Genomic DNA, 17,305 nt, shown 5'->3' with positions numbered 1-17,305 from the left:
CCCTCCGGTCTCACTTGGGATTTTGCAAAAGTAGATGAATATGTCTCTCCTGAGCGCTGACAGCACAGTTGAAAGTCGAGCTAAGCTGGGTGGTTTGGCACTGAACGGAGCTTAAACACAACTCTTAATCCTGTTGAAACCATATCCCCTGTTTTATACTGGGATTTCACAAATGCAGTTGAATTGAGACATCCCATTCTTAGCAACGGGGTGTTGTTTCTTTGCATCATGTTACCTTGCATCATATTGCGAAGCTTTGGGAGCTGGGATCCATCAAACCATGGATTTAGAGAGACAGAAAGATGGAGGCCGTTGAACTTGTACATGCAGGGTACTCCATCAGCATGAAAAGCAAACCAGTGTAGTTGTGGGTTTGTTTGTTTTGGCAGACTGTAGCTTTGGATCAGGGGGAGCAGTGAGGGAGGGAGAGAGTTAATTTGGCACACAAAGTTTAAATCTTAGGCAGTGACTCTCACACAGCATGTTTTGGAGTGGTGCCAAATGTTGGAGCTCTGGCTTTGGAGTTGATGTTGACGTCTTAGATGAAAGCTCCATCTCCCAATCCTTTGGACTGGCAGTATTGCATGATTGGCTGAATGCTGATGCCCTGATCAAGACCTTTGCAGAAGTCTTCTGATCTGCGTCAGAAGTGCAAGAGCAGGAAGAGAACTGAAAGAATTAGATGGGTTCTGGCTTCCCAAGATTCAACATGGGGAAGGTGCAGGTCTAAAGGTTGGCTTTTTAGATTGGTGATGTTTTGTTAGACAAGCTGGAACTGACGCAGCTGTCAGACTGTGCCTGATGTGGTTGTCTTCAGCAGTGCCTGAGGGGCTTTACATGAAGCTGGGTGATGGTGTCACATCAGGGCGGCTTCAGTTCAGGCAGTGTCAATGAAGGCAGACGGGTCAGGGAGTCCAGACATCAGACGGCATGGCGAAAGGTGAAAAAGTCTCAATTTCACATCTCAGTGCCCAAGTTCAGGTCCAAGTGCGTCGTCCTTTTTGTTCAGTGGGTCTTTTTGTAACAGCTGGGAAAGGGGGACCGGGGTGCTTGGTGCTAGAAAAGGTCAAGGAACTGAGTCGGTGATTCATGGGACAGAGGGCTCCCCCAAAATAGTGGAGAGAATAGTGGGGGACGGGCACGTCGGCGGTGATGGGACGGGGGCGAAGTCTGAGTGATCGGATGGCATGGGAAAGTCACCTCCAAGTTCAAGTGAAAAGGGGGGGGTCCTCCTTGGAGGCGGAGCAGAAGGGGTCGCAAAAAGGGGGCAGATGGTCGGTCTCCCCAAAGAGGGGTGAGGGGGTGCCTTATAGCTTGATGGGATTGGATGCAGGGGGTGGGGCTGGGATAGGGTGCTATCGCTGGACTACCCCCATCTTGATGCAATTGACCCTCCTCCACCCATCACCATCCCCACCACCACCACCACCACATTCTCTGTCACCAGAACATATCCCCCACCCTTTCTTCCCTACCTCTTACATTGTTGCAGCCTTCTTTGCTTCAGTGGCTCTATGGCATTCAGGGTCCATTGTGAAACTGTTTTGGTGGTGGTGGGGGGTTGAGGGGCGGGTGTTGCCTCGCAGAGAATGAAAGGGGTGAGGGTGCTGTGGAAGGGGTCCCTAACACAGCCATCAATCAGGCTGAGGCAAAGTCAAGTGCAAGTTCGCCTCAGAAAAAAAAAATGGACCCAAACAGTCCCTCTTCATCCATTTCATGGACCCCCTTCGGCGCTGTTGTCTGACACTTTTTGACGCAAACACCCCGTGCCCCCCCCTAGAATGAAGCTGTCACCAGCACACTCAGCGGTCGGCTTCTCTCTCTCACTGCCCCACTCTCACAGTCCCTCTTCCCCCTGTGCCCTTGTGGGAAATGAGTTAGTGCCTCATGCCTTGAACTCTCATTCAGTACCTCTTTCACAGGCTTTTAAGTTGCAGGTCTGCACTGTGAGATCCAGCCTCATGTGACTCCAATGTAGTCAGCCTTTCTCAATCTCCCATTAATAATAGTGATAGCCCAGCTGCAATTAAGGTGCTATTAAGCAAATGGGAGCCCTGCATGCTTATGGGGCAGTATCTGATGTGCATTAAGGAAGCCAAGTCCTGTCCTGTGTGGCTTGCATACATAGTTCTAGACATAGTTACAGCATGAACAACTTAATCTCAGTCACAAAACCACTGCAAAGGGGGCAGACTGTCCTAATGAAATGATGACATCGCCAAAGACAAATGTATTTTTATTCAAGAACATGCCCTTCCCTTAAATAGTCAGGCGTACGGTAGAGCTTTTTACCCTTTACCTTTACGACCTTGTGTGTTTGTAATTAATAGAGCTTGTTAACCTCCTAATTGGTGTTCCTGTGATTACATGCTCCTTTGTGTCTCAAGGCTTAGGCCATTATTTTCAGAATGATATATGAATGGGGAAAAATTCAGATCAATGATGTCAGTGGCCTGGTGTGGCTGTAATCAATTCTCTTAATATGACCTCCTCATTCCTTCACCCATTCTAATTATCAGTGGAAGTCATAAAGCTATGTCCTTAAAGTCTTTATTGCTCCATAAAGGGAAGATACACGGCCACCCAGACCCTCAGCATCACAATGCGGCATAGGCCATGAAACTGTGTGAGTCCCTCTGGTACATGAGGAAGGTTACAGTAGGGTCTTCTCCATGTAGGAGAACCGTGGGAGTTATGTATCATTCTCTAGCCCTGTTGCACAGTTTACTGACATCCTTCCATTTCTCCATCTCTCCATCTCTCCTTAAACCCAATCCAGTCTCCATACTGATAGTAACACCTTTGTGCTGTTTGACATCAGGTCATCCTCACTTCCATCCATCTTTCCTCAAGCCTCATCACCATCACCATGCTGCGCAGAGGCTGACATCATCACTTTCCTCATCTTCCTCTTCATCATCCAAATGCCATGGCATCACCTCGAGCTCTTCCACCATTCATCAGCAACATCATCGGCCATCATGTCAAGCCCCGTACCCCCACGACTTAACACCAGTATGGACACAGAAGCCCATCATCCATGATATCAAATGAACGTGATAAGCATGCCTATCCACGGTGTCAAGTGAGCGCAGTTTCACAGTAACAGTAGCCGTTCCATCACAGTCCATGGTATGAAATCTGCATCTCTTTCTCTATCAACTGTATCATAAGCACCACCAATTTAACATGTGATATTTACAAGCGGCCATCTCCCTTTCCCAACCCTTGACCTCTTTGCTTTTCCTCTTGTCTCCCAGCTCTTAGCCGAGCCTCAGAGTTAGCATTCCTGAAAGAGCCCGAAGATGTCATCGCCGTGCGAGATCGGCCCCTGATGATGGCCTGCCAGGTGGAGGGCGAGGGGCCAATCATGATCACCTGGCGCAGGAATGGAGTTGCGGTGCCCACGGGTGCGAGGGCAGAGGTGCTGCCCACTGGAGAGCTCCTCATCCGGAACTTTCAGAAACGCAGGGATAGCAACGAAACGGACGCGGGAGAGTATGAGTGTGCCGCCCAGAATCGTTACGGCATGCTGATCAGCCGCAAGGCGCGGGTGCAACTGGCATGTGAGTATGGGAGAAATCCGCACCAAGTCCAGTCTGTGTGTGTGTGTGTATATGTGCTTGTGTGTGTATACATTGCTTTGGCCTTAAAAATACATTTATGTTTGCTTACTCCATTAAGTTATAAGAAACCCCCATCAATTTGATCTCCATCTATGGACTATGTTGTATCAGCCATTTCTAGCATGAAGATAATCTGATTTCATTCAACTGTTCAGCAGTATATCTTTCCTATACATTTAATGCAGACTTGGTTTCACCAAAAAAACTCCCTGGGGTTGTTAAACTGTAGGAGACATTATTTTAGCGGAATGTTTGTTTCCGAATGTCCTTGTATTTAATTTCCTTCCCTACATCACAGTCTTAAATCATCCCTGGCAGTTCCCCCTCTCCCGTGCCTCTTCACTTTATGGTAGCAGCACCTCTGATAGTCGTTAGTCGAAATGAATGTCCTCCCCTTCACACTAAAATCCCTTTGAAGAGCAAATGACCTTTTCTCTACCTTCTCCTCTGACCCCTCCCATGGTCAAATGAAGTGACTGGAGGGCCAGAGGGGGGTTATGGGATTACTGTCTTGCCATTGCTTTGACCAGGCAAGAGGTTGCCATGGAAATACTCCTTACTTTGAAAAATCTGCCCCAACCTTTATTGATCACTAAATCACCTCACTTTTTCTGTTTACAACCATGAACCGATTAAGAATATGTGAGGGTGCTGTCGTTTCACGCAGGGTTTGGACACGTCAATAAATAAGCTTGTTTCTTTCGCTTAATTTGTCTCTGTCTTTTTGCCCACAGCACTGCCCAAGTTTCACACACACCCAGAATCCATGGCTGTGGATGAGGGAGGTGTGGCTCGGTTTCACTGTGTTGTTAATGGAATCCCTGAGGCCAGCATCACATGGGAGAGAAACAGGACCACCCTAAACACTGATGATAACAGGTGAAATAAAAGTCCTGATCTAGTGCTACAGACACACTTTGTCTCTCTTACACACACACACACACACACACACACACACACGCAGACATACTGACACACACACATACAGACATACTCACACAGCACTCTCAAACACACAGCATGCTATAAAGGGATGAAGACCAGCCTGAACACGCATACACTGGACACGCATACACTGGACACACATACACTGGACACACATACACTGGACACACATACACTGGACACACTGGACACACATACACTGGACACACTGAACACACATACACTGGACACACATACACTGGACACACTGAACACACATACACTGGACACACATACACTGAACACACTGAACACACATACACTGGACACACATACACTGGACACACTGAACACACATACACTGGACACACATACACTGAACACACTGAACACACATACACTGGACACACTGGACACACATACACTGGACACACATACACTGAACACACATACACTGGACACACATACACTGGACACACATACACTGGGCACACATACACTGGGCACACATACACTGGACGTCAAGGGCTTCAGAGTCATCTGTCTCTTCCTCCCTGCAGGTACACGCTCCTCCCCACGGGCATCCTCCAGATCACCGCTGTGCGGAAGGCTGACATGGGTTTCTACCGCTGCATGGCCGTGAACAGTGCCAACGTACGCTACAGCCACGAGGCCCAGTTCACAGTCACCGGTAATTTTTCATCCTCTCAAAGAACACAGCGTCCAGTAATGTCCTCTGAGCCACAGTTTAATATTAGTGTTCCTCTTTCTCATCATCATCTCTCGATCGCTCTCTCTCTTCCCCTTCTCATCTCTCTCTTTTATTACAGCTGCGGGGTCTCGTAGCTACAAGGACCCAGTGATTCTGTCCGGCCCCCAGAACCTGACCATCAATGTCCATCAGACGGCTATTCTGGAGTGCATAGCCACAGGGAACCCTCGGCCCATCGTGTCCTGGAGTAGACTGGGTAAGAGATGGTTTTTATCTCACAGCCTCATAGCATACAACATTCTGTCCAAATATAAGACAGGTTAAAGCAGAGTCCAGGAAGGAGTCCTTCCCAGTGTCGTGACCATCTAGAGTTGCTAATTGGCCCTGTTGTTGAACTGGGAAGTGGATACCTATGGCTGAAAATGTGCCTAGCGCACTGCCTCAGTGGGTTCAGAACCCACCTTTACCTTGTCAGTCCGCTCTGCCATATAAATGATTAGCCACTCCCAGAATGGAGGCCCTCCACTCAGGAACAGGAGATGTGAATGGAAACGACTAGTAATGGACAGACTACACTAGAGTGAAACATTGTGCTTATTTAAGTGCAGTTGCTGTCATTTAAGGTAAACACAAGGACACAGTATTTACATGATATTGGTATCAACATCATAGGTAAACTATAGGTGACTTTTGAAAGATGTGAAATCAGTCACTGTTCAGTGTGTTCTGTTGTGACTAACCGTCTCCTCTGTCTGTTGTGCAGATGGTCGCTCTATTGGAGTGGAAGGTATCCAGGTTCTGGGCACGGGGAACCTGATGATCTCCGACGTGTCGCTGCAGCATTCTGGAGTTTATGTCTGCTCTGCCAACCGACCTGGTAGCAGGATGAGGCGTACCGCGCTGGGCAGACTTGTGGTGCAAGGTAGGTCCTCCAGCCGGTTCATCCGCAGTTTTACCCAAGCCATGCATCCACACATCAAGTCATTTTTAGCTTGCACTTTTAGAAAGATAGAGTGCTATCTAGCTAGAACTCCTGACAGGATATTGAGCTCGTCTCTCTTATGGAATCCTGAAGTGAACTGTTTCTTTGTAAAGCTCCTGTTAGAGCAATTCTGAGAGTTGTGAAGAGAGTCTGAGTTCTTGTGAATTATCCTTTACATTATATATGGCAGACAGACAGTTGGTGTGTTGTTGTTTGTACGGAGATTAAGCAGTATATACATTGTTAGATAGTATGCTTTGACAGTTTTGCACATAAAAGACTCTTTAGAAGTTGTTATACATAGAACTCATTTATGAACAGTTCTTTATGAAAACCTTTTGGTTTTATAATCCATAGAAACCATTTTTATTGTCTGGGTTGATTTAGAATTTTTGATTTTATGTTGAAACATTAGCTTTTCAAAAATACTTGACCAGTTTACCATTTATAATTCAACTTAAGAAATGTAATTAGCAAAACAGAGGCCTTTTATCAGTATATATGCTCCATGACTGAGATGAATGCCTATGTGGTTTTGCTAGAGAGCTAAACTCACAGTAGAATCTCAAATCATGACTTCATCTGGCCCAGGTTATAATAAGAAGTTTATAGAATATGTGCAAATTATCTCTGAGCTCTACATGTTTGCTAGCTCCAATCTTTGTGCACACAAAGAGGATGCACACCTCTGTCTGATTCAAACTGATTTGTAGTGCACCACGCAGGAACACAGGTCTTTTGTTACAGATAGACTCAGATTGCCTGTGAATCAGTATTGTCCAGATTGAACCCTGAAGCCATACCACTCATCCATCCAGTATTTCATCCATATGTGTCTCTCTCTTTCTCTCTCACACACACACACACACACACACACACACACACACACACACACACACAGAAACAGACACACACACTTATGGACAGGTAACATGGAAGAGGATTAATGAGATGGGGGCAGTGAATTTGGGCAGGCCAGGCTAGATTAACCTGGGCTGGATGTGGCCATGACCTTAGGGGTGATATGAAACCCTTCCCCCACAACCTCTGACCTCCAAAGAGGCTTGGGGTTTCTGCTACCACTAGCAGAGCCCAAATCCCATTTTATAATTAATAGTAGGCGCTAGGCTCCAGCTGGACACAGATAATGGACTATCCGGCTTCCAAGCTGAAATTACCCAGCTCAATACTGACACCGTCTATCTTGCAGCTGCAGTCCCTGCTCATGGTGTGAAAATATGAAATTCAGTTTATGGTGTGAGGCATTGGTAAATCAACATATTGTTGTTGTCACACATTATTAATGTGCAATGTGTGTTATTTGTTGTGTTGAAACTGTTTATCTGTTACATGTGCAATAACACACTTAGGAGTAGATTGTGGCTGCAGGGGGTTTTAGTTGTTACACACACACACACACACACACACACACACACACACACACACACACACACACACACACACACAGAGACACACATACACACACCACACACACACACACTTGCACAGAGAAAGAGAGAAAGAGAGAGAAAGAGAAAGAGATGAATATGCGGTACATCTTGGTTGTCTCAAGGCTGTGTGGTTGTATCCATTAGATTTAGGCTTCACTGACCATTCCCTCTTACTCAATCAATCAATATCATTCACTATCAGTCTTTCACAATCAGATTGACGCTTGGCTTCTCCTCTCTGTGGGGGAGGTGCTGACTAATGTATTCATTAATGTATCGATTGACTTTGGAAAATGAACAAAGAGCCTGACCATTGCTCTCTGACATTTAAGGAGGACCTGTTTGAAATACATCCTTATGCCTTGTATTTATTCATTTTGTGGTTTATTCCTTTTTAGGGTAACTAAATAGAATTATCTCATGGAAATGAATGTAGTAGTAAGTTAGTGGAGAAAACAAAATACAGAATCAAAACTTTATTTTTCTGTGTCAGTGTATTCAAATAAAGACGACCAGTCAGTGAATGAATATAGTTCAGAATATAATATCTATGTATGAAATAATGATGAATCTTTGACTGGCTAGGCATCCAAAGGATCAGTTCCACTATGAGTTGAAACCATTCTGTGTGATCCCATTGTGGCAGCATTAGGTCAGGATTCCATGTGGCATTTTGCCTTTTTAAAACAGCATCTGAATGTGCCTGCATATGATGTTTCTGCCTGCCTTATTACACCATCTGCCCTGCACTGGTGAAACGTCTGTGCATTTCATACCCTGACCATGAACTTGAACAGCATCTTGAGTGTGAGGTCAAGTTTAATATCAGTGCAGGCTTAATTAGCATATATATATCAAACACAATAGACTGGACTTTCACACAGCCCTGCATTGCCCTGTCTCAGCCCTTGTCTTTGGCCCGTCTGGCCTTATTAGGCCCCGTCTGGGTCTGTCTGGCCCTTTCTGGTCATGGTTATTTGGGTGTTGGGTCGGCACAAGCCGGGCATGTGTGAGATGACCCAACCTGACCCGGCAAGGTGCGGTCTGGGAAGGGACAATTGACGACCATCTGCGAGATGAAATGAGAGGAGAGGAAGACAAATGATGTGTTAAATATGGAGGATATGTTTTAACCTGGGGAAGAGTTGCACGTGTATGAGATATTACAGAGAAAAATCTGGAGGAGATTTTAAAATGGGAAGTAAATGACATATAAGAGAAATGTGTGCATATGAAGGGGAGGTTGTGAGAAAGCAAAAGAGAGAGAGAGAGAGAGAATAGAGGCAAAGCAGTGAGAAGGGGGAGGTGGAATAATTGCATCTGAGTGAAAGATCACCTCTCACCCCTGACCCCTGACCTTCTCCACAGAAGGCCCCCAGGAAACCATGCGTGCATGGGGTGGGGGGTGGAGGCAGAGGTTGGGATGGAGGGTGGGGGTGGGTGGCGCCTGGGGAGCTGATGGGCGCTTTGGTTGTAGCAGGTTGCACCAGAGATTCTGGGGTGGAGAGGGGGAGGGTGATTGATGGCTCTCAAAAGAGGATGGGGGGTGTCCTCCTCTTGCCCTGTCACCAGGGTCTTCTGGGACCCCGTCACTGTGACCCCACCCGGCTGTCAGCTGTGCTGCGCTTTGCTGGGGGGGTGGGGGGGGGGGAAGGCAGAGAGAACAGCCAAGTTCACGGTGAAGGGCTGGACCACCGAGAGACAAAGGCAGATCAGGGATCCATTGTGTTTGCACAGCAGCTTATTTCTAAAGCATGTCTCTGCATAGTCCCCCATTTCCCAGGCCTGTCCGACCCACGTTCTCACACCAGAAGTGAGACATGATGATTCCCACTCAGGGCTGGGAGAGGAGGGTCTGGAGGGGCTCAACTAAGCCTCGAAAACAGCATGCAGAGAGTCATATTCACAGTCACACAATTGAAAGGTGGTGCCCTTAAAATTGGTCACATAACAGTGTTTTAGACAGGGGCAAAGTGTGGGCAGCAGACACACAGAATAGGCACACACACACACACACACACACACACACACACACACACTACAGATTTCTACTGTTGAAAAGACAAAGGAAAGCAATGCCTGGGCTTGCTTTCGCTGCACCTTTGTTTGCTCATCTCTTGGTGTAATAAATGGTTTTGCTCCAGTTCAACTGTGAAGTGCACTTGAGGGGTTGAAGAGATGGAAGAGATAGATTTACAGCACGGCTACTCACACAGGAACACACGCACACGCACACACACACACACACACACACACCCATAGAGCCCCTTTTTCCAGTAGTGCTCTCTAGACTGTCGTTCAGCTCAGTCTGTTCAGAAGCCTAAAGTGGTGCCCATTCAGGCTCACAATAGGCCCATCTATCCTCCTCTAGTGGGTAAACCAGCAAACCTGCTCCCTCGCCCCAGCGCCCCGCACTCCCCACTCTGGAGAGGCCTCCGTTCGCAAACACACTCACAATGGACCCAACCCCGGCGGGTCAGCTAGCGCTCGGAGCACGCTGTGTGCGTGTGTGTGTGTGTGTGAGCCTGTGCTAGCTGGAGGTTTGCAGGAGGAGTGTAGTTAAGCAGACAATGCTGTCTGGATGGACAGCTGAAACTCTTCAGGAGATAAAAAAAAAAAAGGGAGTAAGACCAGGGAGCTACACATGATATGAATGCAGAGAAGGGCAATAGTAAGATAAAGCCACACACACAGACACACACACACACACACACACACACACACAGACACACACACACACACACACACACACACACACACACACACGCACGCTCACACACATGCACACAACAATGATCAAAACAAAAGCCTTTCCCATGTCATAAATACCTCTGAAAACTGCTCTGTGGTTGAGCATGTTGAGTCCAAATAATGCCGAAGGGCTTACATGATAGTATGGTTATAGTGATACTCATGATAGTATGGTTATAGTGATACTCATGATAGTATGGTTATAGTGATACTCATGATAGTATGGTTAGAGTGATACTCATGATAGTATGGTTATAGTGATACTCATGATAGTATGGTTATAGTGATACTTATAATAGTATGGTTATAGTGATACTTATGATAGTATGGTTATAGTGATACTTATGATGTTGAAGTTGACATGATAGTATGGTTATAGTGATACTCATGATAGTATGGTTATAGTGATACTTATGATAGTATGGTTATAGTGATACTTATGATGTTGAAGTTGACATGATAGTATGGTTATAGTGATACTCATGATAGTATGGTTATAGTGATACTTATGATAGTATGGTTATAGTGATACTTATGATGTTGAAGTTGACATGATAGTATGGTTATAGTGATAGTCATGATAGTATGGTTATAGTGATACTCATGATAGTATGGTTATAGTGATGCTTATGATGTTGAAGTTGACATGCTCAAGTAATGGATTCAGAGCCCAAGCTAATTGGCATCTTTGGGGTTTTCAAGACCAGCACCATCATGTTCTGTTAAAATCTTCACAAGCATGGAGAATGAGACAGAATGCTCTCACCAGCCCATATAATCCTGTCCTTAAAGAGAGAACCATGCCTCTCATCATGTGATGAGCCCTTGCCTGTGTGAACATGCTTTTTTTCCCTCTGCCTAATGAAAGAAGGGCCTGAAGGGTTTGAGAGCTCAGAGAAGGAAAGGGGATAAAATCCATCCAGCAATTGATTAATGGCCTCCTCTCAAACGGCCCTCCCATCAGACCCCTCCACCCCCAACATGCATCCCCCACCCCTCCCACCCCCACCCTTTTGCCCCCTCTAACCCCCCTGCTCACCACCCCCACCCCCCCACCCCTTACCCTTGGACCCTCTTCCCAGAGCCCTGACAATAGGCCTGTGAGAGCCCTCTGTTTTACGAGGGCCAGGCAATGGCTGTATATCAATGAGAGTAGCGGAGGCGGTGGTAGAGGCTCCAGGTTGTGTGTATGTCCCCATCCTCATTGGGCCGCAGCTGAGAGGGGTGTCAGTCCCTCAGAGCCGGAGCGGCATCTGCCCCCACCGGCTGGTTGTCACATGGGAGCGCACATCAATTTGGGGTTAATTTTGGGGCTCAGGCCACACTGCTGTCACTGGTTGGGGTTCAGTAATCAGGTATATTGTGCTGCATTTGATTCAGTTTACAGATTCTGGGCATTATATAGAAGAACTGTAGCTTAAGTGATCAACTCTCTCATTAATGCATTTATGAAGCTCATGCACAGGTTGCTCTACAATGTTCGGTTGATTTTCGATGAAGGAACTTTTTCAAATAATTTATGGCAAATCACTTCATCTCAGTTTCATCTTGGGTTTAAGTCAAAACATTACACTCACTTGACCAATTATCTGCTCCAGGCCTTTTCAAAAATCTCCACACAATCTCCATCCTGTGTTTCTCTCATAGTGAAAGGAGACATCTGTGCTGCCCCCTTGTGCATATTTAAAGCCAGTGCAGCAAGGCAGAGTGAGCTCATTTCAGGCAATTTATTCTCCCTTTTTCTCTCTCCCTCAGCTCCCCCTGAGTTCCTGCAGTGGCCGCAGTCTGTGTCTCGGCCACTGGGTGGCAGTGCTGTGTTCTCCTGCTCAGCCCAGGGCGTGCCAGAGCCCCACCTCATCTGGCTCAAGAATGGCAAGATCCTCACCCCAGGAAACAATGTGAAACTCACTAACAATAACAGGTACAACTCACACAGCTATCCTGCCACTGGTAGATACATATGTTCTTAAATCAGTACTCGCTGCAGATGCAAAAATCCATGTCATTGTTATGTGGTAAATTACCCAGGCCATTTGTGGTATCTAAATAATCAGATAAATGAAATGTATTCATTCAATTTACTTAACTATATTAATAAAGCACACTTTGCCTCATTCAGTGCTGTGCTAACGCCACCCTTCCTCCCCCAGCACCCTGGCAGTGACTCGTATCACCCCTGAGGATGAGGCCATCTACCAGTGCATTGCAGAGAACACTGCCGGCACCAACCAGGCCAGCGCCCGCCTGGCAGTGTCCGTGTCCAATGACCTACCCCAGGCACCGCAGGACCTGACAGCCACCCCGCTGTCCACTACCAGCCTTCAGATCACCTGGGCACAGCCTGCGCCCGAGATCACCGACGGCGTCATCGGATACGTGCTCCACATCCGCATGATGGGAGGTGAGTGAGGGGGAAAGTGTGAGTGAGAGAGTGGATGAGACGGTGAAGGGCCCCAGAGAAAGAGAGAGTGGGAGAAAAATAGAGTGGGAGAAAGAGAGAGTGGGAGAAAAAGAGAGAGTGTGTGTGTGTGTCTTTGAGAGAGAAAGAGAGGGAGAGTAACATAAAGGATGAGAGCCCAAGGGTATATAGAGATTTACGGACAAAAAGAGAGAATGAGATTGAAAGAAATAAAAAAAAGACATAACGAAAGTGAGATGCAAGATTAGATGTGAATTTATAATGACCTGAAGGGAGACATTTTTTATCCCTTTATTATATTCCCATACACCCTCTGATCTTTAAACACGTGTGCGTCTTGTCCTTGTCCCCCCCCCCCCCCCCCCAGAGCCAGACAGCAAAGAGCTGCAGGAGGCCGTCAGTAAGAGCACCTTCAAGCACGAGTTTGAGAACCTGGACGCGGCCACCACCTACTCCATCTACCTCAAGGCCTACTCTCCACTGGGGGCTAGCCAGCAGTCCAACACCATCATCGCCACAACACTAGGGGGCGGTATGTAACCGTCCATAGATTCTTCCTTACGCCAGTGCTGTTGTGTCTGCTCTGGTGGAAATGCAGATATGACTGTGCTATCTGAGTGTTCCACTGCTTTCTGTGACCGTATTGTCCAGAGTCCAAAAACTGAGCTGTATCTCACTCCTAAAGATGACTACACATAACTTCCTATTGATTGATATTTTTGTCATCATTTGGCTTTGTGTGCTTCTTTATTTTTGTGTAACCCTCTGTAACCTCTCTCTCTTCCTTGACGCCCCACAGTTCCCACGACGCCGAGTATCTTCACCAAGGTGCTGAATAAGACGGCCATGCAGGTGTTCTGGGAGCTGCCCAGCAAGGCGGGGAAGGTGCAGGGCTTCAAGCTCTCCCACCGCGTGGTCCCCGAGGAGGAGTTCAAGGCAGAGGAGCTCTTCCCCAGCCACATCAACACACACACCATCTCACACCTCGGTCAGTTCAGCCAAGCAAATCAGCACAATTATTTAAAGCTCTGTAGCACTGCGGCCTCATTGTTGATACCAACACGTTGTGTAGCCTGTAAAGGCTATGAACATATGAAGGGAGTCTCTTGAGTCATTTGAGAGCTGCTGTTGATACATTAATGCAAAGACTGCATTATATTATATATATACGCACTCCATGATATATTCTATGTATCAGAGGTCGGTGCTGCATTTTGAGTTCTTATTTGTGAATTTTACTCCTGATTTTAACATGGCTTTCAAAACTCTTCCAGAGCCCGCAGCTGTGTACGAAATCCGGCTGGTGGCATTTAATGGCAACGGGGACAGCATCGGCAATAAGCGCCTGGTGTCTCTGGCAGAGAGTGGTCCCAGCGTCAAGACTGGCAATGGTGGGTAGCAATCCAGCATCCTCATGGGAGACAATATCTAGCGTAGTGTCCCTAATACTACACTAGGGGGCAGTAAAAAAGCAATTATGCACACCAACCCCATCTATTCATTCTGACCCTGCAGTGACTGCAATTCAGGCAGTTTCAAGGGGGCTGTTTGGACTCATTTTTAAGTGTAGCCATTTTTACTGAATGTGCTTTGAGTCATCCAAATGGCTCATCGTCAATGTTGGAATGAACCATTATGCAAAACCACACAAATGCACACACAAGTGTTCCCTTGTGGCGTTTTTTATACAATACAGATTTCATTTATGGATATTTTTGACACACCTAAACATGTCTGATCATGATACGCCACCTGGGGAAATAAAAACAGTGAATATCTTAGGACCCTGTTCTAACCAGTAGGATGACAAATATTCTCAGACAGATTTGAGTGCATGCAGCATATAAACATATTTATATTATATTATATTATATTATATTATATTATATTTATAACATAGACACAATTTCTGACATGTTTGCTCTCTGTTGTGCTCATGCAGGAGGGCAGAGTCTGTGCGACTGCCAGCAGGACGGAGATGGCTCCATGACTGGCATTGTAGTGGGCATACATATTGGCAGCGCCTGCATCATCTTCTGCGTACTTTTCCTCATGTTTGGATACCGGCGCAGGTAAAGAAGGGACCGCCTCTATAGACACATATAGAACTGCAGGGTTGCATCACCAAGTTAAGATATACAGCTGTTGTGCACTCTTTTCCCCTTTTATTGCATTAGTGGTAATGTAATGTTGTGTGCTGTGTTTTCCCAGTTTCTTCTGCAGGAAGGGGACCCAGGACAGCTGGGCTCTGCCCCAGACAGGAGGAGGCCAGGTGGGGCTGAGGGAGGTGGTTCCTAAAGAGGGAATGATCCGCCCCCCAGAAGCCATAGAGTTGGTAGCTCAGGTAAGGACCAACTACACACATACACCTCATGTTCCCAATCTCTATGTCTCCGTGTCTGTTTGCCTTTCTCCAACACACACACACACACACACACACACACACACACACACAGTGTAACACACACTCACACACACACACACACACACACACACACACACACACACACACACACACACACACACACAGTGTAGCACACACACCTACGTATGCCACGTACTGTGTGGACACACGTCGCATCTTATACATGTCATGCACATAGTTGTACATCTCCCTGCTTCTCCCTTCCACACAACACCAAAGCTAACTGCATGCCCTTTATCTGCTGCCATGATGCTTCAGCAGCCCTTGACCGCCGTCCCCCTCTCTCGTTCACAGAGACAGAACTGCAGTCCGGGGAGGACTGAAGAGGCCCAGCCCGGCGTGGCGCAGTGCCAGGTCCTGATCGAGCAGCAGCCAGGCAGTCCGTCTGGCACAGGCACAGGCACTGGTTAGGGCGGCAACGACACAACCTCACCCCTGCTCTCCCAAACTGTCCATCCCCACTCCCTCCAGACCACCCCCCCCCCCCCCCCCCCCCCCCCCCCGGTGGCTGCACTGACAGAGCTTCTCCACATCCACTGCCCACCAAAGCCTTAGCCTTGCAGTAGTCTGACCATTCAGAGAGACAGAAAAAGAGAGAGAGAAAGAGAGAGAGAGAGAGAAAGCAGTCTCTTGTAGCTGCATCTATGAAAAAGAGAGCACGATCTTATTCTGGACCATCTTGGGTATGCCAGAGAAGCACATATAACATCCAGATAGTTGTTTAAACAGAGAACATTGTACCTCTAACTATCTAATGTTATGAATTTAAAAGAGTACCTCAGTTTGCTAGTTTTCAAAATACCTTATACCTTCCGTGATGTTCTGTTCTGAAGCCAGTCAGATTTCTTTGTTACCTTAAAAAAATGTCTTTAGTCCAATGTACAGTAACTAAAGTACCTCAGTATAAGTATTTTGTAAGAACTCTAACTGTGAAGGAGACTTGTTGATAGATTGTCACTGAAGGTACTAGGCACTGATTGTGCATTCCAAAACTACAGATGTGTTGTGCTTCATATTCCACCACAGTGTATGACCCAGGATGTGTCTGTTGTAACCAAAATAGTTGTTAAAATTTGCTCCCATGGAATGTTCTAGCCACAGGTGCCATACTCATTCAGGTTGTACCAAAAATACAGACATACTGAGGCCTTTTAAACGTTTATAATAATACTAATACAGATTCTACAAATTATTGTATGTGCGTGAGTGGATAAGATATATGAAGCGAATATGTCCTCAGTTTCCTCTTTCGTTTGTTTTAGTGGTGAATTTATTACTTTTCAATTAGCTGATGATAGTCGTTAAGTGAAGTGGTATGTTGTAGATTACTGATGGGTCCACTAAAGCCTTATGGACCCTGACTCGCGTGATTGTCTCACCGTATTAGCCTCGAGGCAGTCTGGTCCAGAGGAGTTCCCAACGCAGCCGCCGCCCCTCTACTCTCCTGTCCTCTCCTGTCCTCTCCCTCCCCTTATCTCCCCTCGTTGCCTGCCCACCAAAACTCTTTACCTCCAAAGATAGCTACCTCAGCCTGACGAGAATGTCGGAGCTATCAAGGTAAACCATTTGCCTGCGATGCTGCTGCATACCTACCTCAACCAAAAGCCCTGGGTGTCTTTCTGCCTCACCCTCTCTTCTTTTTTAGTTGTTTTCTCTTTGATGTCTGCCAATGCCAATGCCAATGCCAATGCCAGTGTTCTGTGCCAGCTGCCACAGACTGGGTTGAGAGGGTCTCGCTGCCACTCTCTCCCACCAGTCCATAACTGAGCCTGCCTCTCTGTAACTGAGCCTGCCTCTCTGTGAAGTCTCCTCTAAGCCACTGCCAGCTGTCACAACACGGATCTGCTGACAAACAAAGGAGTGAGGGTCATGCCATGTGTACAGTCATATTTTCTCCCTCTGCGCCCATGTTGGTGACGCAACTGCGGTTTCCAACCTCACAGTCAAGCACGAAGGCGTGACGCGCTCTTTGACAGCAGCTTTGACCCCATCTTCAGACTGGCTCCTCGGAGTCC

At 46.8% G+C, this 17,305-nt stretch overlaps 1 protein-coding gene across 1 annotated transcript; it reads left to right on the top strand.

Annotated features, from left to right (window-relative positions):
- Positions 1-2,929: 2,929 nt before the first annotated feature.
- Positions 2,930-15,757, top strand: LOC105908886 (immunoglobulin superfamily DCC subclass member 3). Its single transcript, XM_031576948.2, has 14 exons — positions 2,930-2,993; positions 3,261-3,566; positions 4,361-4,505; positions 5,111-5,241; positions 5,381-5,518; positions 6,026-6,184; positions 12,202-12,367; positions 12,597-12,847; positions 13,233-13,397; positions 13,665-13,853; positions 14,140-14,256; positions 14,808-14,937; positions 15,077-15,209; positions 15,585-15,757. The coding sequence occupies exons 1-14, from the start codon at positions 2,930-2,932 to the stop codon at positions 15,699-15,701; spliced, it is 2,211 nt and encodes a 736-aa protein (XP_031432808.1). The 3' UTR covers positions 15,702-15,757.
- The last annotated feature ends 1,548 nt before the right edge of the window (positions 15,758-17,305 follow it).

This window comes from Clupea harengus, chromosome 11 (assembly GCF_900700415.2).
Source record: "Clupea harengus chromosome 11, Ch_v2.0.2, whole genome shotgun sequence".
NCBI classification, from domain to species: Eukaryota; Metazoa; Chordata; class Actinopteri; order Clupeiformes; family Clupeidae; genus Clupea; species Clupea harengus.
This window is presented reverse-complemented; position numbering and strand designations above follow the sequence as displayed.

Coding starts and splice junctions, on each gene's coding strand:
- LOC105908886 (XM_031576948.2), top strand. CDS start 2,930: ATGGCATCACCTCGAGCTCTTCCACCATTCATCAGCAACATCATCGGC. Junction 5,519..6,025: donor CGTGTCCTGGAGTAGACTGG/GTAAGAGATGGT, acceptor TCTGTTGTGCAG/ATGGTCGCTCTATTGGAGTG. Junction 12,368..12,596: donor AAACTCACTAACAATAACAG/GTACAACTCACA, acceptor TTCCTCCCCCAG/CACCCTGGCAGTGACTCGTA.